The sequence below is a fragment of the Lissotriton helveticus genome, chromosome 1_1 (genome assembly GCF_964261635.1).
Source record: "Lissotriton helveticus chromosome 1_1, aLisHel1.1, whole genome shotgun sequence".
Taxonomy (NCBI): Eukaryota; Metazoa; Chordata; class Amphibia; order Caudata; family Salamandridae; genus Lissotriton; species Lissotriton helveticus.
This window is the reverse complement of record NC_136057.1, coordinates 1,792,003,510-1,792,029,596: the sequence shown is the minus strand read 5'-3', so window position 1 is coordinate 1,792,029,596 and position 26,087 is coordinate 1,792,003,510. Positions and strand designations below refer to the sequence as shown.

At 44.1% G+C, this 26,087-nt stretch overlaps 1 protein-coding gene across 3 annotated transcripts in view; it reads left to right on the top strand.

The window, feature by feature from the left end:
* SLC25A17 (solute carrier family 25 member 17) overlaps nucleotides 1–26,087 on the top strand; it is a 273,120-nt gene that overhangs the window by 152,193 nt on the left and 94,840 nt on the right. For all 3 annotated transcript variants that reach the window (XM_078640599.1, XM_078640605.1, XM_078640609.1), the window contains exon 5: nucleotides 2,708–2,859. In XM_078640599.1, the coding sequence (XP_078496725.1) occupies nucleotides 2,708–2,859 (152 nt within the window). The remainder of the gene's footprint in view (nucleotides 1–2,707; nucleotides 2,860–26,087) is intronic.

The window sequence follows — 26,087 nt, the reverse complement described above, 5'->3', positions numbered from 1 at the left end:
ATATCAGTTTAAAACCCCCTGCTCTCTATGTTTGAAGAACATGAACAAGAGGTTTACCAGAACACTCGTATGGCATCTGGCCAGCGGCAATTGCTCCCCAAGGGCTAAAGTTGCGGAGCCAGATAATATTCAAATACCGGAGTACCTTAGCCCCTCTATCACAAAGAAGCGTTAGAGTAGTTAGTGTTATCCTGAGCCGGGTCTCCGCCCAAAACAAATCAGTCAGTATTGCATCTAGTCTTTGAAATGTTGATCCAGGAAGCACCATTGCCATTCCCTTGTAAAATGTACAAGCAACTGCGTAGTATCAGCATCTTCACTAAACCAATGCAATCAATTTACGAAAAGGCTAGCTTCTTCTAAAATAGAATTTATAGACCCATATTGTCCAAACTTTACCTACATTCATGACTTCTTTTTCCTCTTTTATAGGTAAATCTAATTCACAAATATTTAAACACTTTTGGTTACCATTGCCATTCCAGCAATGGGAGCAGGTTCTCATCACAGCGTTCCAAGCAGAAACAGCTGTGTATCCCATCTCTATGCCTCCATAGGTTCATGTTTTTCAGCTGGTGAAAGTTTGTAATTTTAAATGTGCTCCAGGCACTTGTTTGTGAAACACTACAAGGAGTGTTATATAGATATAAGTAATTGTCTGTTTGAAATAAGTCTAAAGACCCGGTGTCAAATTGAATAGTTCACTGTGGCTAACATTAATTGGGATTCATCTCTACAGGATGCCATGTTTATGTTTCGAATGTTTGATGCCCAGGTATTGTGGGGTTATTTGGGCATACCTCTATACGTTTTGACATGGCGATTGTGAGTGGTTCTATAATCTGGGCAAATAAGTGGCGACAAAGGTACCCATGTCTTATTCCCGCCAATGATCCACTTTTTGGAAACTATCTCCTGCCCCATTTGAACTTTCACCATAAGGTAGGTATAGAATAGCTTAATCCTATTTAGAATGTGTGCATCAAAGTTAAATCTCTCCAACATCTAGAACATACAGTCCCAGCTAACCATATCAAAAGATTTCTCTTTATTAAGGGAATCCATGACATAGGCCCCTCATAATTCTCCAAAGCATTTTAAACTTGAGCAAGACATTGAATCTTTGTCATTATGTTTCTACAGTGCACACCATCGAAAACTTCCATGCCAGCCCCACCGCTTTTGCTTTACTAATAATATGGACATCAGCGCTATTCATAGACCAGGATCTAGATGATTTAAAAATCTGTGCTGTCTTTATTTGGCTTAGGTACTACCTCTACCAGTTGTTGTTGTATGGTATATAAAAAAAAGAATTGTGTAGCAGTTTGGTACGGCCCACCCTAACAGGGCATTTGTATCACACAGTTAACGTTGCTCACCAAGATCACTGATTTATTCTGCTTGGTAACCTCCAAATCCAACAGACCATGGAAGAAGGACATGTGATCAGTATTCACAGTATACACATTTAAAAAGCAAATTTCCTATCTGTCTAGTTCTCCACAAACCATTTTGTAGCTTCCCTACACAGTTTGGTCCCTGCCATTTGCAAATCAGTCTTGACCCAGCTCCAATGGGAACAGTACAGCCTAACCTGCCAGGCCAGGTCCTCCCTGAACTGGAACACAAGCAACCCAAGACCGTTGTCTCCCTTATTAGGTTGAACTTGTATCCATCATCTGTCACCGCAAAGCAGGATCACGGTCCCATGCCCACAGTGTCTGCACATCCTCGCACACTGCTGTCCTCTGAGCAAGGCAGAGATGCAGCCTTCCTTGGCTTCAGACTACAATGCAAGCATGTAGGCTGGCCTATTGGCAAGCAGGCAGATTTTGAGCTGGCAGGTCCACCCCTACTTCGAGCTCATCTTGCTTGAGGTCTCTTGACACAACGCAGCCCAGTGGTTGATTACGCCCAGGCACCCACAGTCCATGCCGCAAGTCACCACTGCCGCACTCGATTTCCACACAGATCACCCCAGTCTGTCCATCCCTTCCTGATGGATCTGCAGATCACCGGTCCAGTCTCGACCCAATACCTCGCTGTATGTTCGAAGGCATAGGACCAGCAGCCAGCTGACCTCTCTGGCAATATTTGGTTGATTGCTCTGCTCCCTGCTCTATCTTGCTGTCTCCCAGGGAGATGTAGTGCTTTACTTACATACAACGCGCTCATTGTCAGTAGTCGTGTTAAGCAATTCTCCCTCTCGACAACAGTACAGTAGTTGCATGTATAGGCCTGCAGGCTATGGATGCTGCGATTTAATGAAAGATCATTGAGGAATTCTGGTAGAATCTCAGAAGCCACAAAATTTCATGGCCAGTCGCCCATCTTCTCGCCCATGCTCCCACCCTGAATGTTAGCGTTATTGAACTTTGTGTGTGCATTTTGTGGCCTCCTTGAGTGCAGGCACTTTAGAGCCCGCATGAGCATTACTGGGCCTGTGTGAATTCATACGAGACCTGTATGAGTTCATTAATTGATTTGTGTCTGTACCTTACTGATGCCCATGCACAAGTGTTAGTTGTGGCTCTGTGTAATTCTGGATTCTGTACTTGTTGTCCCGATGGCAGCTTGTGGGAGTTGTCTCCTTGTTCTTAAGGATTAGTGACTAATTTCTTCTTTACCTACTTGGATTGTAGTGGTTAATTTGTGCGAAATACCTCCTTCTGTACATGACTTGCGTTCTTTGCCTTCTTTATAGTTTGGCGCCCTACCGTGGCTGGTTCTCGGTCATCTCAAGCCTCTGCTGCTCGAATTTCGTCTATTTCTACACGTTCAACAGCCTGAAGGTTGCCTGGATGAAGAGGGAGCCCCCCAGCACCGGGAAGGATCTCATCCTGGGCTTTGTGGCTGGTAAGAGGTCTTGAAGTGTTATTGTGAGAGCCACCCCCATGAAAGAAGTGATACCCACTGCTGTTACGTGGCTGCTTAGTGATGTGCCCCACCAGTATAATCCTGCTGCTTTGTGCCTGCAGATCCCATTAATGTAACATATAGACCTTGTAACGGATGCCAACTTTCTGGAAAAAATATTTGCATTTATTTTTTAAAGTGAAGCTGACTAGACCAATCCTATTAATTTGTCACATTGTGGTATTGTATTCAAACGTCACATTGCATCCTGCTACACCGTATTACTATCTGATTATTAGCCAGCGCTTAAAGGGCGAAAAGTATAAAAGATGAGGAGAAAGAAAAAGAAAGGAACGGTAAAGAAAGAGAGTGGGGAAACATGCGGACATTGTATAACAGTAGGTGAAGTAAAGCTTGTTACCCATCCACATACGTAAAATTCAAAGAAGTGGAATTGACGTTTGTGCACTATCTGTTTTGCCCCTGTTAAGGGGTCACTCACGCTTCTGTTTGTTGACTCAGGAAGGCGAGGGGAGAGATAAGTGAGAACGTGGTAAAGGGACAGACGGTTTTCAGATTGCATCACGCTCACTGGCCAACAAATATGGTGGGAAATGTGGACATAAAAGGGACTTTGGTGTATTGGTTTTGTTGGCCGGGGGTCGTAGTCTCAAACTTTACTTTCGTATTAGTGCCCCAGAGTCACTGGGTAACACGTGCCCTCAGGGGGGTTTATCGAGTTTCTCTTCGAGATTTAACATGTTTTCCCAGTCATTTATTTGGAGGCAATTGTGTTTTTGCTGCTCAATAATAGGATGTCTTACTGCCTCTACTAACCTAGAGTTCCGTGTTCCATTGCACCCATGTTGGGGGTTATTCGACATCCATTTCTACGCCAATAGCCTTTTGGTCGGTATCAGTGCCAGGTCTATGAACTTAACTTCGAATTTACTTTAAATAAGACGAGCGAATAGTCATAAAATGTAGGACAGGGAGCCCACACAGCTTTATTATTATTATTTTTTTTTTACTATTGATTGACATCCTTGTTTCTTGAAAGCCGGTATTTCTCATCATTATTAAAACCTATCATGAAGGGTAGCGTTGTCTGTTTGGACTTTGGTGAGGGATGGCATTGAAGATTTTATGTAGCTGTTGTGGTGTTGGATACATATGGACAATGGATTGTTACATTGATTTAGCATGATCTCATATTCCTCTAAAGTGTTTTGGTCTAAGCCAGCTGTCTTGTCCAATCATTGTCTGAAATTTCACTGTTCATTCCGTTGTTTGAGGGTGTTGTTTCTGCTCCTCTAACTGCCTGTGTTTGAGCTAGTTTTGGCTAGTTGTTACGGAATATGAACTAATACAAATATGAAATAATATTATCAGTCAGGTAGCCATACATATATCTATCAAGCCTTTAGTTCAGAATACATCATCAGCCATCAATAGTGTGATGTGTGCAAGGAGTTCCCGCCCTTCCTCGTTGCTGTGGTCTCCACCTGATGACGCCCCTATCTTACTTTCAGATTCAAAACCTCGATGGCCTCCACGTTAGAATTCCCCCTCCATGCTGTTATTTTGTCAATTTATCTGTGTTTGTCTTCCCTTGTCCAGCTTTGGGTTTTATCACTTTACCACACTTTTCATTTGTAGGTTCTTCTTTTAAGTCTTTGTCCAATTTGAAAGGATGTTTCTTTGCCCACTTGTCTGTCCATTCACTGGCATCCTAAGGATCCAAAAAATGTGTTTCTTTACCAGCTATTACTTTAAGCTCTGCTGAGAAAGTTAGCATGAAATTCAGATTCAGGGTACATTGGGTCTGTTTAACTTCCCTGCATCCATTATGTTGCTGCCGGACTCCTGAAGTGGACTATGGAAAAAAGGAACAACTTACTGTTCTTTTTTTTTTTTTAAATCATATTTTCATTTGCATTTTGTAATAAGCCTGTGCACATGTCACGAACATGTGTATTCAATATAACAGAAATATTTTCATTCATTGTATGGAGCTGCGGCATCGTATGTCATTAGCAATGCACATGGCAATTGTCCAACTTCTTTACTAATGCATATAATCGTCTTATCACATTTCTTCTGCATGCTATCCATTCCTCATGATATTTCGTCTCACCCCGTTTGGGAGTCCCTCTCTTTTAAGCAATTCGTTAAGCAGGAGTCCATCAATGCCCATAAGTCCTATGATACTTTTGCAAGAATATGTATATGATCAAAGCAAACAATAACTACAAACCATAACCAAAACTTATGCAGAAGGGTATGCTGATTGTTAGCGTGTGATTAAATCAGGGTACTTGATTGCTGTGTCTTAATGTGTATGTCCAGATGGACTAACAAGTCCACCTGGTGTAGCCTAGTGTATTATGTCTTCTCAATCTTTCTCGGCTATTTTCAGTCTATTTGTTTATTTCAAGAAAAAAAAACATGAAAATATCTCATTCCCGGGACTGGGGTCCCATAGTCCTATTGATTCTACACTTCTTCATTCTCCATCTTCTCCGCTAGATTGTGCAGGTGTCTCCCACATTGTTAGCTCCTCTTGCCAAATTTCTGCAATGGGGTGCTGCCGCATACCTCTGGCTTCCTCCCATGGCAGCGCTCTGCCTTCCGCTCCAGACGAATTAGTCACATACCGTTTCTACCCTGCTATCTGAGGTCCCGTAGTCGACTTCCACTCCAGCGATGTTCTCCGCCTCGCCAGCCACTTAGACAAATCTGGCAATCTGTTCCCTAATTTACGCTTGTGTGGACAGGGGAAAAGACCTAGCAGGCAGACCCATACTGTAGGATCCAGCTCCCTTCCCAAAGCAACTTTAATTTTCGCTAAGACTGTTTCCCAGAACTCTTGCATCCACTGACATTCCCATACCATAAGAAGGAAGTCTGGATCCAGGTGGGCGCACCTTGTACACTTACTCATCTCCCCTCCGTATGTAACATAAAGGCAATAATTTTTCTGTTCTGAAGCACTTACTTGCCATTTTTACATTCAAGCTGTAAAATACCGTCTTAATCTCTATAACTGAGACTTTGAGCCACCACGAGCCTTGGTGTGGTGCCCGTTACAGGTGGTTTAGCAGGAACCTTGTGTGCCTGCATGATCGGGCGGGGGACATGGGTAGGCAGCCAACTGCAACCTGGGTTTTAAACTATTCTGTTGGGAATAGCTCCATTCTTTGGCCTGCTAGCTTCTCTGGCACTGATTTTGTCCATGTGAGGCAATGGCTGCAAGCCATGACTTTATGCAACAAAACTACCATGCTGATCTGGCAAAGCAGAGATGTGAAAGTACCTCTTCTCCTTAACATTTGGTGGTATTGAAATTCTTCTCTCTTTATGATGCTGAGCCTCTTCCATTTGGAAGTTCGGGTGGATTGATGTTTCCCTTCTTTCAGAATGCCCATACTGTTCTGTGATAGGTTCATACGGTCATATTGTTTACGTTCAGGTGCCAGTGGAAGGTTGAGGTGCACAGTCTGAACCCCAAATTTGTGATCGAGATCTGGTCTTCATAGCAGTCTTTTGTGTGATGGTTCCACTGTCAAGGCCATTTTGGAGCTTCTAGGGTCTTGGCTTTGTAATATATCGGCCAACAATTTCAGTGGTTTTGGATGAATCATGTTAAGTAACCTCTCTGGACATTTGATCAAAATAGCACCCCGTTTCATTCCTGGTTAGTAATACCTGGAGGCGAATCTGTATATTACTGCAGTAGATTGGGACCATGCAGGCACACCACGCACGAAAAATGATGTTTTTTGTCTACCCTTTCCTGCCAAGAGCTACATTTCCAAGTAAAGACTCCAATTGTCAAAAACAACATTCTGGCAGTAATTACAGGTAAAAACTCCTAGTATTAAATGTCATACAGTGAAATGATTTTTGAAAGGTTTAAAAACATCTTGCTGGAGTAAAAAGGCTTAGCCCAGTTCCCCAGAATCCTGTTTAAAGGAGCCAGAAAAAAGAACTGAGGTGACTAAGTATTTATTTTTATGATAAAAAGGTTCTAGATGTATTTTTTTTGTAAACATTGCTACAGGATTCCATGTTTGGGTGGGGCTATTTAGTACATCTGATTATCAAGACACATCCCTAAAAGGCCCCTGAAGAAGTATTTTCATTTTATCCTAAGACCATCATAACATAAGTTTAGCTGTAACTTAACTCTTTCTTGAGTTTACTTTAACTCTTTTTTTAAATGTCTTATGTACTACTGTAAGAAACCAGATTACTGCTTTGGGGCAAATCTTCCTCTGTAGTAGTAATCAAGTACCTTGATAAGACAAATACAGTTTAATTGAGGAAACCTGAGCTTACAGTGGCCCATAGCAGCAGGATTTCCATCAGAGAAATGTATCCTAAGGATTTAAGCAACACTAAACCAACATTAAAGTTAGTAAAATTACCAAACCGATTTAGTAAAAATTATCATTTAGTGATTAGAACAATACCAAAACAAAAAATGAATTTTTGTAAACACACCCTAATTAACAATAATGGTGTAAAAGTCCATCTGAATTATGAAAAGAGACTACAGGCGACCACTTTTATACCAAAAATTAGGATCCAGATCAAGTACCAGTCAGCTGTTGTTCTTCACACAGGCTAGAAGGCTGGTACTGGCTAGAAGTTGGTGAATATCTTCCTCCTGGCCACTGCTAAAGTACCCAGAGTGCAAGGAATGGCCTTCTGAAAGGCAGGCCACAGATAACTGGGGGATGGGTTCTCAACCACTCTCTTTAGTCAGGGCTTCGTTATAGGTCCCAGTTTCCACAAGTCTGATGGCTCTTCTGAAGAAATGCCCTTCTCATACTCCGGGTTAGTGAATTAAAAGCCTAAACCATGGAAGATCTCTTGACAGTCTTTCTTAGAAACATGGTTGTGTTAAGTGTTAAGGCAACTCCCAGGTTTTTTGTTAAAGGTCATTGCAGCATTCCGTATTCACAGTTCTTTTGATCTGCTTGTATTTGCCAGTGGAGCAGACTCTGTGCATGTTCGATACTAACACCACAGTATGCTACTGCCTTCATAGAGCTAAGTACAGAGTTATTACATTGGAATATTAAACACGTTATTTACCAGATAAATAAACTAAAAACATTAATGTAAAGTATACCTCACTTAGAGAAACCAAACTCCTCTTAATGAAATAAGCTTTATTTATGTGGGCTTACAACCCTCATTTGCAGTCTTACGATTGCTTAGCACCCGTAGGCTGCCCTTCCTTTCTTGTGTTTGCTTCTCGATGAAGCATGGATCAAGTACGTGTTATCTTCCTCATCTTTTTGCAACACAACTTTTTTTCTATTATTTTGTAAGCGTTTCGTTATTATTCCTGGATGTGCTATGTGCATTCTTACTTTTAACACAGGTGTACAGCTTCTTTATGTTGCTTTCACCCTATTTGTTGTCTATATCGGGACTTTAGTTCTCATCCAGGGGATACTCATCAATAGTCATAATCTATGAATAATCCCCGCCCATGTGAGGGATCCCGGAGCATATAGAAAATACATTTATATACATATATATGCATATGTGAAAACATATATATGCAGCCTAATATGTTTCCAACATGGCAAAAATGCCGAAATTACATACGTTTGCATTGTAGTACCCATAAGGAAAAGAGGAAGCACTAAACAGTTGTCATACAGCAATGCTTTATTGCCATAAAGAAAACTTGTAATTGCAGGCAGTTGCCTGTAGGCTCCAGCAGAGTAACAAGAAAACAAAGAAAACTGACACCTTGCCTTTAAGGCATTAGAGTTAGGGTACCGTGCCTTTAAGACCTGCAGGAGACCACCTGCTCCCATGATGCACCACAGGTGGCAGTTAGGTCAGTTCTTTTGTCTGGCTCCTTCTGTGAGGATCCTGGACTTTGAGCTCTTCAGTTTTGTGACTGAAAGTGATTTATTTGAGAATTTTCTCACAAAAGTCGACATTTTCTGATTCCTGAAGGCATATTCTACTGTTTTTTGGTTTTCCCAAAATTTTTTCAAGTCAGAATGCCTGCTTTATTCAGGAAATGCCCTTCCTGTGGCAAGAAAACGGCACTGGCAGACCCACACTCAGTGTGTATTGTGTGTATTCCATCTTCACACAATCCTGACCTGTGCTATCATTGCCAGACGTTTTCCAGGCGGGCTCTGCCCGACAGAGAACGTATTAAGCTTCATGCCCAGCTGGAGAAGGACAAAAGCCATCATGGAGGTGACCATGGAGACTTCAGAGCACCTTCTTCAAGTAAGCAACACCGAAAGCGGCGACGTTCCACCTCTCCTGAGTCCAGAAAGAAGAAGGTGACAGGAGATTCGCCGTCGAAGAGGCTGAGACACTCTTCAGCGTCGAGGGACAGATCGTCATCTCGACGTCGAGACCCTCCGCCACATACCAGTAAGTCGGCGTCGAGGCACAGCACTTCAGGTTCGAAGGGTGTGGATCCAGAGAGACCTGAGAAAACTCTATTGACGTTGAGGCTTCCGTCGACGTCGAGACACTCTCTGCCACCCTCGAAGGGGTCGGTGTCGAGCGTCATGATGGTGAACATCACGCCGCAAGCGGGCAAGTCGACGTCGAGAGCATCATCGAGTTTCCATCATTCGACGTCGAGAAGGTTGACCCCACAACGACGTCATGAGAAGTCGAGGTTCCTGCGTCGCCGTTGAAGGTCGACGTCAGGGTCTCCGCATCGCCGTCGACGTCGAGACCAACATCGAGGGCAGGACAGCGGTCCCATAGCAGATCACCACGAACATCGACGCAGATGGTGACGCAGACCTCATCGACGTCGAGGCACTCGACTTCGAGGGAGTAAATTGCAGATGTCGCGGAGGAGGCCCGGCGTAAGTTGACGTCTAGATCCAGCTCGACTTCCAGAGCCCGGTCATCATCCTCAGGGCTTCATATCTTACAGATTTCACCAGAGACCTGGAGAGAAGAGGGCCTTCGGTCTTTCACCTCAATGGCTGCATGGTGTCGGGACAGCTGAGCTCGGACTATTCTCGCACATACACGCCATCCAGGATCTCTCCTGATAGAAGTGCTCCTGTCAGGCCTTCCAAATCTCCCGCCAAAAGACCACGATCGCCTTCCACACACCGATCACGGTCACGGGGTCATCACAGCTCTCACCACGAACGTCCACATAAGAGGAGACGCAGACGATCATCAACCTGGTCTTCTTCTACGAGGTCCTCTGTCCGGGACTATTCTCTGACGTTTTCATCGACTCCTCCATCAAGGGTCACTCCCTTCGATGACATCGCAACTTTCTCAGACGTTCTAGGTAGAAGAGCAATGAAGTTGAATATCACTTTGCATGATTCCCACGTCAATCATCTTTGACTCTTTACACCATCGTACAGCTCCTAGACCGCTGCTTCCTTTGGTGCCAGGTTTCTTGGAACCAGCTATGGCCATGTTCCTTACTCCTAATATGGTGGGGTCCGTCCCCTAGAAGATTGCTAAGAAGTATAAGGCTCCAGCCGAGGTTCCCTTGTTTCTTAGAGCTGATTCCCCAGCTGACTCCGTCATTGTGGCAGCCGCCATGAGGGCACACTCAGCATCCTCGTCATCTACTGTTCCTCCAGAGAAGGACAGCAAACAGATGGACTCCTGTGGCAGAAAAATGTGCAATACTTCTGCGTCATCCATGAAGATTGCAAGTGCCTCAGCTATGATAGATCCCTTTGGGACTCCCTGGCAAGGTTTACCGACAAGCTCCCCAAAGAAGATCGGCAGGACTTCCACGAGATCCTACAGGAGGGTGATCTAGTAGCTAATCAAGTCATAAGCGCGGCAGCGGACGCCTCAGATCTCGCCGCTCATGGCTACTCCCATGGCATCTGTTCGTGGCGCACAGCCTGGTTGCGCCTCACAGGTCTCAAACCCGATGCACAGAAAAAGATCCTGAACCTTCCGTTTAATGGCTACTCCTTATTCGGGGCTCATGCGGATGAGGAGATAAATTAGATGAAGTCGGAGCTGGATACGGTCAAAGCTGTTGGTCTGGAGAAGCGGAAGGAGTTCCGCAAACGCTTTAGACAGAGTGACAAACGTTCCTTCCAACAGAGGGTTCAAACCCCTCAGTGGTCCTCCCAGAACCAGCAGAGGTCCAAATCCAGCAAAAGCACCCTTGCAGAGGAAGGGGGAACAACAAGCAGCAACAGTCCACCTGCAAGCTGCCTCTCAAACAGTGAGGCATTGCTTCCTCCGCACCCGTTCGCCACTCCGGTAGGAGGGAGTATCGTTTTTCACCGGGAAGAGTGGGAAACCATAACAAAAGACAGATGGGTGCTGAATATTGTGCAGCATGGTTACTTGCTGAGGTTCAAGTCTCCCCCGCAAGTGCCCCCACAATTGAAACTCCTGCCTCAACCACAAAATCGGCTGTTACAGGACGAAGTATCTACCCTCCTCTCCAAGTGGGCCAGAGAGGAGGTTCCACCTCTCCAGAGAAACCAGGGGGTATACTCACAGTACTTCCTAGTCCAAAAACGAGGAGTAGCCAAAGAGTACAGACCTATCCTCGACCTGCGCCTGCTGAACAGGTTTATCAGAATAGAGAAATTTCGAATGCTAGCCCTGCATCAAATCTTCCCACACGTTCACCAGGGAGACTGGAGGTGTGCCATCGACCTACAGGACGCCTACTTTCACATTCCTGTTTCAGTGAAACATTGAAAATTTCTCAGGTTTCAGATTTCTCGCCAGCACTATCAGTACCGAGTGCTCCAGTTCGGGCTCAAATCCGCCCCTCGGACATTCTCCAAGTGCATGGTGGTGGAGGCCGCCATCCTCCGCAGGCGAAAGATCTTCATCTATCCCTACGACTGGCTCCTAAAAAGTTCCACACCTGCACTGCTTCAGAGCCATCTCTCTTACTGCCTCAATCTGCTGCATTCCTTGGGGTTGCAAGTCAACTACAAAAAGCCGGTCCTCAATCCCACACAACAGATACATTATCTGGGCGCCTCCCTGGACTCCACAAAGGCAAGTGTATGTCCTTCGGAGGAGAGGTTGTCATCAATGCTCCTCAAGTGCCACACTCTCCTCAGCTCTATGCATTCCACAGCCAGGCAAGTGTCTTCACTGCTGGGGTCGATGGCCTCATGCATATACACAGTGCCCAATGCCAGACTTCACATGCGGCCTCTACAGCAGGCACTCGAAGATGTGAAACGGCCACAAGAATATCTCCGTTCACCATGGCAACATATCACCTGACCTTTCTTCCGCCTATCGGAAGCCGCCATGCAATCTAAGGGGTCACATGACCGCATTCACCCAATCTGAGCTTTTTTTGCATGCTAGGGATATAAACGTAATGGCGTCGGCCGTTTCATATCTTCGTACTGAATACCCGCGAGGAGAGAATCGCACGCTGCATTTGCACTAGAATGCGGTAAGCATTTAGAGCCGTTTTACATTCTTTAACCTTGACCGTAGCACTCGGCCGATCACATCGCATTAACCCCGTGATGTTTTTACATCCTTTACAGAAGGTAGCCACGATATTTAAGCAGTATTGAGTGTATCTCCACGCATCTGCTGCAGGTCAGTTATGAAGGTTTTTGATACACGCGGTATCCTTTAAATGCTTGAACACCAGAGTCACACGTCATGGAATGCTTTAATTCTTTGCACTATATTTTTCCATATCATGTGCACACGTCGTCACGATGCTCGATTGTATTTCTCCCATAGACCTTTGATTGTCACATCTTTGCTTGTCTCCTACACTTCTTGTTTCTTTTCTCGCTGAATGTTTCTGTTTCTTTTCTCGCTGAACTTTTCACTCCGCTGTCACCTACTAACTAAAATCCTGCTTGAAATTCGTCCTTTGTGTGATGACATTGACTAATATTAGCACACGCACCATGCTAATAGATAGACTATTGATTATAGACAATTTGCAGTTGTTTTACAAGACACTTAATGTGTGCTATACTTGGTTGCTTTTAGGAATAAGTCCCCTGATGAAGGGCAAATGCCCGAAATGAATTGAGCTGATCAGACATACACGCTTGGACATATTATGAATTAATAATGTGAAGCATGGAAATCTATGGATAAAATATACAACGTATGAACCAAAGTTAAGGAATCTTTATTTAACGAATCCAACGAACATATCCTCCAGAGTGCATTTAAGGGACGCTGCTCCCGAGGGAAACAGCGCATACTTGCATTATAATAGAATAACATCAAGATCTTTATTTGTTCTGCTAGGCATATTGTTTCTAACCATGGATGGATGCTTAGAGATAATGGGTCACATCCCGGCTTGTTAATTACCAGGGCCTATTCGGTGTGTCTTACTACTCTTAGGTTTGGTTGAAAAGAGTTCACCTGTTTAAACCAACTGGGATGAATAACTCGGGAGTGGAAAGGGTGGGGGCTGGGAATAAGGACATTGGTTGTTGCTGGTCTATTGGCACTGGGTATTGCTCTCACACAGGGGCACGTATGGGAGTGAGGGGGAGTGGGATCCGTCAGGGGGGTTCCTGTGTTGCTCGGGGCGCTACGGGGTCAAGCTCTGTCTGAGTGGCAGCTGGGGTATTCGTAGGGGTGTTACATGTCTGTTTGAAGCTGTGGAGGAGCATTGACCACTCCATGGATTTGTGGCGTCGTCTTGTACCCCATGCCTCCTCGAGCCTGATTGTGTCCTCTTCTGCGGTTCCCCATTTTTGGACCTCTCCCCTCCATGCTGCTATTGGGGGACCGCTTGGAGAACGCCAGTATAGTGTAATGCTGCGCTTAGCTAGGAGTAAGGCCAGTATCGCAAAGCGAGTCACCACCTTCCTCTGCTTTTTCCATTTACAAATCCCCAAGCCCTATTTTGGAAGTACAATGTAATGTCTTGTTTTTCCTGTTTGTCACCACCAGAAAAGAACTGATATGAGAGACAGGAACATGCTACATGATCTCCAGTCCCGGGAAGAAAACTCTCAGGGTATGGGGTTAATTGTTTAAAAAAACAAGGAACTAGGGGCCAGATGTAGGTAGCCCTTTACCGGTCGGAATCGGCCGAAAATACCGATTTTCGGCCGTTTCCGACCGGTAAAGGGCTATGGAGATGTAGGGGCACAAAATTTTCGGTAATTTTACCGAATCGGTAATTTTACCGAATCGGTAAAATTACAGAATCGGTAAATTTACCGATTCTGTATATTTTACCGATTTCGGTAAATACCGAATCGGTATTTGCTATTGAATCCTATGGGCTTCAAGGCCCATAGGATTCAATAGCAAATACCGATTCGGTATTTACCGAATCGGTAAATACCGAATCTTACCGATTCGGTAAAAAATACCGAATTTTTACCTACATCTCATTTACCGATTCAGAAATACCGAATCGGTAAAATTTGGTATTTATGAATCTGTAAATGAGATTTACCTACATCTGGCCCTAGACTCCCACTTTGAGAAAAAAATGTTTAAAAAACACAGTAAATCAGGCCCTAAATTCTGGCCCTTTATTGAAAACCTAGTAGCTTCATCAGACGTATGCTTCCTGTTCTCAATAAAAGCACAGCCTGATCTTAGTTCCTTAATAGGTAATAAAAAAAATTGCAGTCAGACCATCATACACCTAATTGTTTTGAGAGCTGACTTGTGAAATATACCAACACTTGCCCTGGTTGGTAACTGGCCGTAGTGTACTGTGCAGCCTTCCTATTGTAATTTTCTCAGTCTTTACTCCAATACAGTAACTTGACTTGTTCCTTAATCATTTTTTTAAATGTCTCAGCTGTTAACTGAATCTTAATTACCTTGCACATCGAGTAATTCTAAAAACTATGTTGTATAGTTTTGTCCATTGGTTATCCTGATCTCTCTTTTTGGAATTTTGTCAAGATAACATTTTGCATTGTATTAAAGTTAATGGTATAAAAAGCACATAGAGAGAAAAACGCCAATGAACGAAGCTTCATTTTTACTAAAGAGAAATTCAGCCACATTTGAAAATAAGCTAATGATTGGGGAAAAACAGTCATTGAAGCTCTGTACATTTTTCTAAATTCATCCACAATCCCAATTTCTCTGGAAAAACTGAATGAGAGTATAGGAGTGCAGGCTTCAATTTAGCTGCGCTCACTTCAAGCATTGGTGTGAGTAGGCGGGTGTCTACTGCATCATCTTTCCGCTCTGTGCCAAAATAATTGTCATTTATACGAATGAGTCACCGATTCTCCAACTGCCAACTTTACACATACTAATACACTTATATTTTTTTAAATACGGACACACTTGGTGTTCCTCTCCTCAGTGCAGTTTTCTGCTTATTCATAGCACTTATACAACATTTTAGTTGTGCTGTAAACCATAAATTGTGTGTCACTTGTTTTTATTGCCAATTTTCATAGGAAGCTGAGGTAACAGGACTAGATTGCAAAGAACCAATAACCACTGATCATATTGTTATATAGCTCCTATATATCCTTATATCGTGTTAAGTTAGCATAGGTACATTTGAGGTTTAAACGCCATTTTTCCTTTCTTGCAACTTCTGCACACGACCCTAAATTGTTGACTTAGCTTTCAACCTAGTGGTTTGCCGTGGTGTATGTGAGAATAATATGTTATTGCTCTGATATCAGCTTTGTTTAATAAACCATGTCTGCACGGAGAGTGCTGAAGTTTCAGGAGCAACACGATATGGAATTGTTATGAGGTCTGATCTCCACGCCTTCATAGTCATAACACAAGTGCAGCCTTTGCCAACTTGGGCTTGAGGCGGGATTGATATTGCTTTGCACGAGAATTGTTAAAAGACTTGATGCGGTGCACATGCATAGAGAGCTGGTGTATGCTGATGTGATTCCTTCATGCTAGGACACTAAGGTATGGGCCCGCCCTAAAACAACCCAAAGAGACCTTCTTAGCTAATAATATAATATATGTGTTAGGGAGGGTGAGATATAAGTGTTGTTAACTCTTATTCATTACAGCATGTTAACATGCTGTCACCATTCGCTTTTTATGTCTTAGTAACTATGCTGATAATTTTGATACTGATAATAAGTATACTTGTATTATCTAAGATACTGCGCCTGAGAAGACGGCATTAGTAAATAAACATTTCAAATGCACATGTGTCTTCTTTACTCCATGTTCTGGTTTGTAATGATAATATAACAAAAGAGTGTTCATGAGTTCCACGTACCCTGAGGTACTGTAAGTTCATGTTCTGGTTTGTCTAAACATTGGGAGTTCAGATATGTCCAATGAGACACTGTAGCTAGCTCGGTAAGGGGTGAGTTGGTTGCTAAGGTAAGTTTTGGGACACCCTAATTTGCCGAGGTTCCACTCCTCTGTGCACAGTTCTGTGTGAGAACAGAAACCCTGCGACATGGCGCCCAACGTGGGGTGGTGGTCTTATATCATGACACTCGAGTAGTATATCGTTCGAACCTTAACCCCTTCACATCCGTTTCCGGAAAACGGGGTGTCGGTGAAACCTACCTATTTTTTGGGATAGGTCTTTTTCAAGCTTGATTCTTTCTAAAACGGTTTCTTTGAATTACTGCCCAGTTGTGCTACAAGGTATTCTTTGTGTTTTCTTGTTTCCAGTGTAGTCATGGCGGCGGTGGCCATTGCGCAACATAGTCGCGTGGCGGTGCGCAACCATCTTCAGACGTACCAGGTACCGGTGGATGGGATGGCTGTGGTTTTAGTGGTGTGTGCAGATCCGGCGTTCCCTTACGAGTTGTTTTACTCTTGGGTTACGTTTCCGGCAGTGGACGCAACTTCTGGGTTGTTCCACTCCTACACCGCCTCAGCTGTCCCGGCTGAATATACACCGTACAGGGCACTGGAAATACCTATTGATCATTGGCAGCATCGCGTTTGGTTTGATGGCGCCCTCCCCCACTCTTTGTCCGCTGCGAGGTTAGGTCCACTCTCGATTCCAGGTACTAACTGGCCTGCGTTGGGTGGTTTTACCCCGCACCCGAATCACGGTGCTTGTACCCTTCAGGAAATTCGAAGGTTACATGTTGTGTCTATTTCCGTGATTCGTGCACTAGTGCAATACATTGGTCGTCATCTCCCGGGTGGTCCCCCGGGGGGTCCGGCCGCTCAAACGGAACGTGGTGGTTTACGGCTTAATCCAGTTATGGTAAATTCTGTTTTTGGTCAACGCCCTGATAATAAAGATGATTTTCCTTTTTGGCTGGCCGAGAAATTTGACCAACTGGAGGCCGTGTTTCCCAATTCTTCTCCTGCTGACAAACATAGAATGTTGACGATTACTTTACCTAAGGATATCACTCCCGAACTCGTTGACTGTGAAAGCTGGGGTAAGACTTTTGCGGCTGTTTATGCGAGGTGCTTCGGCACCCCATCTATGGCTGTACTGCCTACGATCATAAAACGTGTTCAGGATGATCACGGTCCTGAGGCAGCGGTTGAATTGGGTATGCGCCTGTGTGGTTCTTTTGAGATTGTGAGTGATCTCATACTCTCCAACATCAAGGGAGATGCAGTGAACTTCCAGGTTTTTAATGCATTGGCAGCGTTACCCGATGCCGAAAAGCCCCGCCAGTTAGCGAAGATTGTGGTGGCCGCTTACAAAACTATCGGTCGCACAAGTAAAGGTTTAAAGTACTTCGCGGTTAAGGATAAAAAACAACCACAAGTGCAATCTGCTGCGGCAGATGTACAACCGAAGTCCAAAAGGCAAAATTGGCCTCAGAAACAGAAACAGGGGAAGCAACAGCAGCAAACGCAGGAATCTTATCCTGCAACACAAGTCCCTGCGCCGTCTGAGAAAGTTTATGATTTGCGCGATCGCGCGATGATTAAATCACCTGATCGATTTCAGGTTTCTGATCAACGCTCTCCTCGTTCCTTACAGGACTCATCGGCCCAGAAGACCGGTGGAGGAGGAGGCGGACGGGGACGTGGTGGCCAACAGGGACGTGGCCAGCCCCGCCAGACAGAGGGCGCTTGGAAGCAGGAGGATTCTACGCCTAAGAGACCGCAGTTTGCGAAAAAGAAAGTCGCAGCCTTAACAGCGCATCGATATGCCACAGATAGTGAGAACGCGGCTTCGGAATCTGACGTGGGCTCTGACCTTGCTGGACAGCGCGGCGGAGATAACCATAGTCAGAGAGGCGCTGCGTCCACTACTGAGGGTGACAGCGACTGATGTCTACGTTGTGATAGAAACAGCGGATACGAGACTTGCTCCCCCTGAAAGACTATATGAAATTGTCCTGTTAATTGAAGGTGACATACAGCGTACCGTTAAAGGTGTATTTTGGGAGAATCTGTCTTCTACATATGATATTTTACTTTCGGAGGCTGACTGGCCCCCACCTTTTGTGCTCGCGGCGCCGCGAGGGGAGGAGGTGATCCTACCCAGTTTCGCGAACACTGTCTCGAAAGAGCATGCGCAGCATTTTGCAGAAGAGTGGGCTCGGGCTCTCGCGCCGGCTCTGTACCGTAACCAATGTGGTTGGGATAGATTGTCGCCTTGCCACGAAATTCCGTTGCGGTCTCAGCCGCAGCCTCAACCTCAATATCCCATTCGGCGTGAAGCTAAATCTTCCGTCGCGGAAATCCTTGAACAATTGGAATATCAGGGAGTTATTGAAACGTGTGTGTCACCGATGAATAATCCCCTTTTTACTGTGAACAAACCTGACGGATCATATCGTTTGGTTTTGGATTACCGGCATTTAAACTCGCATTGCCATAACTGTGCTGTACAGAATACCCACGGCTCTGCCCTAGTGGATAGTCTTGTGCGTAAGCGTTTCAAGACAACGCTTGACATATCCAATGGTTTTTATGCCCACAGATTGGACAGCTTTAGCTCCCAATGGACCAGTTTTACGAGCGCTGGAGTCCAAAAGCAATTCCGGCGTCTTCCAATGGGCTATAAGAATAGTCCTGGTATATTTACCGCTCGCATTGTCTCTATTCTGGAGGCACTCGACCCTGATGCTTTTTCGTATGTGGATGACATATATCTCACAGACGACGATATTTGGGAGCATCTGTGTCGTGTAAATTCTGTTATTTGCAACTTTGCTGACATGGGTTACAAATTTAACTTTGCAAAATCGCACATTGCTGAACACACAGTGTTGTTTTTGGGCTATGAGCTCAACAATGAAGGTAGAGGTTTGGCTCCTCACTTCTTAGAGAAGTGCGCACAATTGCGCGCTCCTACAACACTGAAAAAATTACAATCTTTACTGGGCTTTTTGAATTTCGGCAGAACTTACATTCCGGAATATGCCCAGCGTATCAAGCCTTTGTATGCTTTGATACAACCAACTTTCTCAAAATCATGCTGGCTGCCTGAGCATTCAGCCATTTTGCAATCCTTGCAGGCTGATCTGCTCGCTTCTAAATATTTACTGACTCGTGATAACCACACCAACCTGGTAATAAGAATAATTCCTGGGACGGTGGGTTTCACATACCTCACTTTTAATGAAGGTGACACAGTACCTATTGCTTACAAGTCACACTTGTACACTTCGGCTGAGTTGCGGTTTCCCACAGTGGAAAAGGTTTTAACTGCTGTACAGATGGCAATTCTTAAGGAACGAGCACTGTCTCAGGGGAAACGCATGCTAGTGGTAACACCCTGTCCTCATTTGGAGGCAGTCACGAAAGCCAGTGTACCAAATTCAAAAGCTTTGCACCCTCGGTGGATTCAGTGGGCTGCGTCATTGTCATCCACGGATGTCATGTTTATTTTTGACGCCTCCTTACGGTCGCAAGAGTACTTGCAGTATGAATTCGTTCATCCTGCTCCTCTGGCTATGCGACCTTTGGAGGACTTCCATTGCATCATTTACACTGATGGGTCGGCGCAGGTTGCGCATGGCTCTAAACATGCCTACGTTTCCGCATGCGCCATTGTGGTCGGTGCTATGTTGAATGATGAGTTCATTTCCAGGGAGGTGCACACGATGCCCCTGGGCGATTGCACCGCACAATTGGCAGAGCTTCGTGCTCTATTACTAGCGTTAGAGTACGCGGATCCAAGTGTTACTACTCTGATTGTAAGTGATTCTTACTACTGTGTCCAGTCTTACAATGAAAACTTGTTCTTTTGGATTCAAAATGATTTTCATGATTCAAAGGGTAGCACAATAAAACATAAAATGATCTGGGTTCGAGTGGCAGAGCTTAAGGCTAAGTTGCCACTCGTTTTTGTTATTCATACTCTCGGTCATCAGCGCGTAGGAGTTCACGCTGTTGGCAACTCGCTTGCTGATGAAGCAGCGAAATCAGCGGTATCTACATACTTAGTTGCAGCGGTTACTAGGTCTAAAACCAAGATTGATAGCGACATCTTGGCAGCGATTGCTGCCTCTGAGAAGGGAAGTAAACATCCTGCGGGATTCCCTTCGAAGTATAAATACCACTTAAGTCCCGAAAAGGTTCCTTTTGTGACTATTCCTGATGTTGGGGAACGGCTGATTCCCAACTCTGATCGCAGAGCAGACTTGATTACAGCGGCTCATGAAGGTGTGGCGTCTGCGCATGCTGGCGTCTCGGCCACTGTAACGCAATTACAACAACGGTTCTGGTGGCGGGGACTGTACAAACAGACGCGTGATTATGTCCTTCTTTGTGACATATGCCAGCAGATTAAACCTTCAACTGCTACGCGTCCGCCACAGACTCAGTTGTACATTTCTAATAAACCGCTAGGCTGTGTTTATTTAGATCACTGCGGTCCTTTTTCATCTGATACTGCGTATAAGTACATCTTAGTAGCAGTTGACTCATGCACACGCTTTGTGTGGGTATGGCCACATCGCAGCGCTGATTCACGGACTGTCATTAGAGATTTGCGTATCTTTATAGGGATTTTTGCCTGTGGTACCTTCCATTCGGATCAGGATCCGGCTTTCGCCTCTAAGGCGTATAAGGATGCCATGACTTCGTTGGGGGTCCAAGTCAAGTTTTCGTCTCCCTACAGACCTGAGGGTAATAGTGTAGTTGAGCGAATGAACCGTGATTTAAAGCAATCTTTGACAGCCCGAGTTATAGGCACTGGCAGAAACTGGCTGGCTCACCTCTATGGCGTGCAGCGTGCTCTTAATAATCTCCCTAGAAGGTCTCTGGGTGGGCGGACCCCATACGAGATGCTCTTTGGCATCAAGATGTACGTCCCTGACCTTGACGGTCTAGACTTGGTGGTTCGCGCCACTTGCTTTGACGCAGATGAACATTGCAATGTTTTACAGAATCTACAAAAGACCAGAGACAGTCTTGCAAAGGAACATTTGCCCTCCACGTCGGATGATGCGTTGCAGATCCCGGTAGCTGGCTGGTTACCCCAAGTTGGCGAACTGGTTCGAGAGAAGATCGATAACAAGAAAGAATTTGGTCCTTCCTATCGAGCTCCGGTTCCCGTCCTTGGAGTGAAGGGCACAAGAACAGTCATTTTACCACCACTTCCTGGTCGTAAGGAAAACAGGTTTATTTCAATTGACAATGTCAAGATACACAGAGTGGCCGATTCTTCTTAGCATGACACCGGCTGTTTCCTGTCCTTCCATTGTGAGAAATTCAGTTATGCCCACTGCTTCTAATATTGAACCTGAGGTGGCCATCGAATTACCTGCTGTTTCAAGTCCATTATTAAATAATTTACCCGGAACTAACGTTGATGAGTTGGACTATACATACCCCACTGATTTGTCCATGCCTGACCTGCAAGCTCGTTTAGCCACGGAATCCAGATTTTCATTTGACTCTGCTTCCCTTGCCTCGAAAAAACCCTCTCAAATTGCAGTTTATGCTAGCCCGTTTAAAAAACATTTTTTGATACCTCCTTGGACATACATTTGGCTGGTCCTTTTTTCAGTTTACCTTTTTATGTCAATTGGTTTTGTGTTTTATTTTTTTCGAATTATGAATGGACACTATGTCGAGGAGAGAACTTGCATTACTCATTTAAATGGAACTTTGGCCCCACTTTCCTCTTCACATTCTACACACAGATTAAAAAGAGACTTGACTTTGGTTAACATCACAGCATGGCCTGTTCTGGATGGAATCGCGTGGGATGCAGTTCGGTTTCAAATTCATGGCCCAACGGAAGTCGTTAATGTTCCTAATGTACTTAGAGTGAATATGGGGGATGTGGTGAAACAAAACATTCGTTCTGATGATTGGGATGTTAATGCTGTGGAAAGTTTGTTTTCTGATTTGAAATACTATGCTGCTTTTGATGCTGAGGATTTATATTTAGAATCTGCTAATTATGGTGAATTGTTCTGTTACCAACATTATGGCAATCACTTCTTACACAAGACATCTTCCCGAAGGGATGCTGTTAATTTTACTCAGTGGGAACATTGCCCAGCACCTACACAAGGGAGTTCAGAAACGTTTCTTAAAAAGTATACTTATTTCACTGACTTTAATCAGTCCAATCCCGAGTCCTTTTATTTTAAATTTCACAAACAGCCACTGTCCAAGGTTAGACTTACCGATACAAAATTATTGTATTCGAAGGCCTTCCTAGATCAATTAGTTACTGGGGGCTATGAGTTATGGAAGGAAACAATAGACCTTAAATCGGTTTGGGGTTCAAGGGCCTGGCAGGTACGAGGCACTGAGGCTTTGCACCGTGCATGTCTCATCCCGAATCATATGTTGTTTTTAAATGAAACCATTTCCCAGACCACATGCTTTGGATTGGCTACATCTAAAAGGTTAAACACCCCGTCTTTCCCGGAGTTGGAGGAATATGAGGATTGGAGTAATTTTACTCAATTGTCCATTAAAGATATACAGGCTCTGCTTCTTAATTCCTCCTTTAACATTTCCAGTATGAATCCTGAGGGTTGGCTGCTTTGGCACCGTAGTGCTGATTCTTGCCAAAAAAGATTTTTAAATATAACTGACGGTTTTAAGACTGTTAGATCTGATCCCCGGTTTGATTTGAGTCATACTGTCACCTCTTACTCTGTGGGCAAGTTGTGTCAAGTTTGGCTGAAACATTCAACTTTACCTGCGGTTAAGTATCACCTTTCCAAACTGAATGCAGACGTGGATTTAAATGATTTCATTAGAGGCCCAGCTAGTGGCAGGTCGAAAAGGTGGTTATATGGGGTTTACAATGAAATTTGGAAACTGTCACAGATTGAGGCTGCTACACGCCTTAGGGCTATTGATCAGGCGAATCTTGAGAAAGTGCTTGCAGTCGTTGACAATAGCATTAACGTGCTTTCCTCTAGAATTTACACATTGGATAATATTGTGTCGTCTGTTGTTGATATTGTGCATGATGAAGTGTCAGTATTATACCATGGTCAAAATCAATTACGGTCAATCATGCAGTTTGCATGGACACTTCAGACTCTGAAAATGGGTAAAGTTCCCTGGGGATACATGAACGTTTCCTCTTTATTTGCACCGTTTAATTTGACTGACAAACAACGCTTGCTTTCAATGCGTGATGCTTCCTTTTCTATGTTACATATTGAAAGGTTGGAATCTTTACCTTTTTCTGTGGCAGAAGCCACTGCTGCTACTTGGCTTATCCACGGTTTAATAACACTGCCTTTTGCTTTATATAAGTTTTCAAATTGTATGAAATATGTGCCAATAGGTCGTTTTGAACCCTTAGGTAGCGGTTTTCTTCATGAGGTCTGGTCACTCCCATACACATACAGATGTTTCAAGGATGAACAGGAGGTTTATCTAACAGGGGAGGAGTGTACTGAGACGCCAGATCATTCTTTAATGTGCAGACACATACAGTTACACGGTTCATGTAACAAGGACCGACCGAATATGGCTTGCGTTTTACAGGGCACGCCAGTTCCTGCTGTCATCCCCACGTTTAAATTGTTAGAAAATGGTAGTTATTTGATGCTCAATAATGAAAACTGCTGTGGGTTAATTAAAGGTATAGCTTTCATAGTAACAGTAAGTGAGCGAGTTATTTGCTGCAGAAATGTTCTTTATCCTCCCACACGTGAACATAGGGAGTCTTCCATTTGGCCACAGATACCGACCTTGGGAGCAGAATTCAGCGGCATGGCTAGAATAAGAGCTCTTTTGTCCCAGAAAGAGGTGGCCTTGAGCTCAGCCCGTGAAACTTTCGTGCTTCACATTGCTAACACCCGTACGGAGGTTCAGGCTCTTTTAAATACTGATTTGCCTTTGCATTTCGGAGCCATGGTTCGTTCTATCTTTAACGCATCCTCCACAACGGGCCTAGCACATTTTTTTAAAGTTGTTAGCAGTGGTCTCGTGACTTCCTGTGAGAAGATTTTTGGAGTCATCCCTGCCTTCTTCCATTCTATTTTTTCATCCTTATTTGGAGGGTTCCCGTTTTTTCTTGCATTAGCGGCTGGCGCTTTGGTGGTCTTCTGCCTTTTTAAATATGGATGCCCTTCCTGTGCAAGACCACGCGCAACTGCTACTGACGCGGTTTCGCAACCGCATGCTTGATTATTATGGCACACTGCCGTTGGCGACTCTAAGCACGGCGTTTGGATTATCTTTTCGGTTCTCCTATTTCACCTGTGTCCAGCCTGTATTTCGTTGCCTGACCTGTGATTTCCTTTGGGCCATTGATTTGTGTCTCTGCGGACCGATTTCTTCTGACGTCGATTTTAATCAGCTGATGAGTCCTATCATTGCTCACGAGTTGGTTTGTTCTGACGAGAGGATTATGGCCTTGGCGGTGGCGCATGGACTAATGGGTCCCTGGGATGGATTGTCGGCAGCGCAAAATTTCTTGGAACAAAGTTTTCTTGAAAACCCACCGAGCTGTCCTCTGATGGTTATAGAGGATCCGGTGCTGGGAGATCACGTATGTTCCTTTCATCTTTTAAATTGGATGGCTGAACTGTTTTCGGATGAGGACAGTGACTTCCTCCTGGAGGCTGTTGCAGCTTACTTTTCATATACAGTCTTATCATAAACACTGCCTCGAATTGACGTGCTGATTAATAGCATTTCCTTGATTTTATTGACTTTTGGTCAAGACATTTTATTTTTGCTTGCCTATTGGCTTGAGCCACATTATACCTTTGGGCTATTTTTTAGCATTAGTTTTTATAATTGAATTTTTATTCATGCTCGTTTATTGTTGGATTCTGCTCTCATGTGATGGCACTTCTGTTATCTTATTTAGTCCGTTCTCGGATCATGGGGGGGTGTTATATAGCTCCTATATATCCTTATATCGTGTTAAGTTAGCATAGGTACATTTGAGGTTTAAACGCCATTTTTCCTTTCTTGCAACTTCTGCACACGACCCTAAATTGTTGACTTAGCTTTCAACCTAGTGGTTTGCCGTGGTGTATGTGAGAATAATATGTTATTGCTCTGATATCAGCTTTGTTTAATAAACCATGTCTGCACGGAGAGTGCTGAAGTTTCAGGAGCAACACGATATGGAATTGTTATGAGGTCTGATCTCCACGCCTTCATAGTCATAACACAAGTGCAGCCTTTGCCAACTTGGGCTTGAGGCGGGATTGATATTGCTTTGCACGAGAATTGTTAAAAGACTTGATGCGGTGCACATGCAGAGAGAGCTGGTGTATGCTGATGTGATTCCTTCATGCTAGGACACTAAGGTATGGGCCCGCCCTAAAACAACCCAAAGAGACCTTCTTAGCTAATAATATAATATATGTGTTAGGGAGGGTGAGATATAAGTGTTGTTAACTCTTATTCATTACAGCATGTTAACATGCTGTCACCATTCGCTTTTTATGTCTTAGTAACTATGCTGATAATTTTGATACTGATAATAAGTATACTTGTATTATCTAAGATACTGCGCCTGAGAAGACGGCATTAGTAAATAAACATTTCAAATGCACATTTGTCTTCTTTACTCCATGTTCTGGTTTGTAATGATAATATAACAAAAGAGTGTTCATGAGTTCCACGTACCCTGAGGTACTGTAAGTTCATGTTCTGGTTTGTCTAAACATTGGGAGTTCAGATATGTCCAATGAGACACTGTAGCTAGCTCGGTAAGGGGTGAGTTGGTTGCTAAGGTAAGTTTTGGGACACCCTAATTTGCCGAGGTTCCACTCCTCTGTGCACAGTTCTGTGTGAGAACAGAAACCCTGCGACAATATCTCTTACTTTATTTTCAGCCTATACTATGTAACCTTAAAAATCGAGCCAATAAATGGTAGATCTAATCTCATTTTTATTTTATTTTTAAGTAATCCATACCTTTT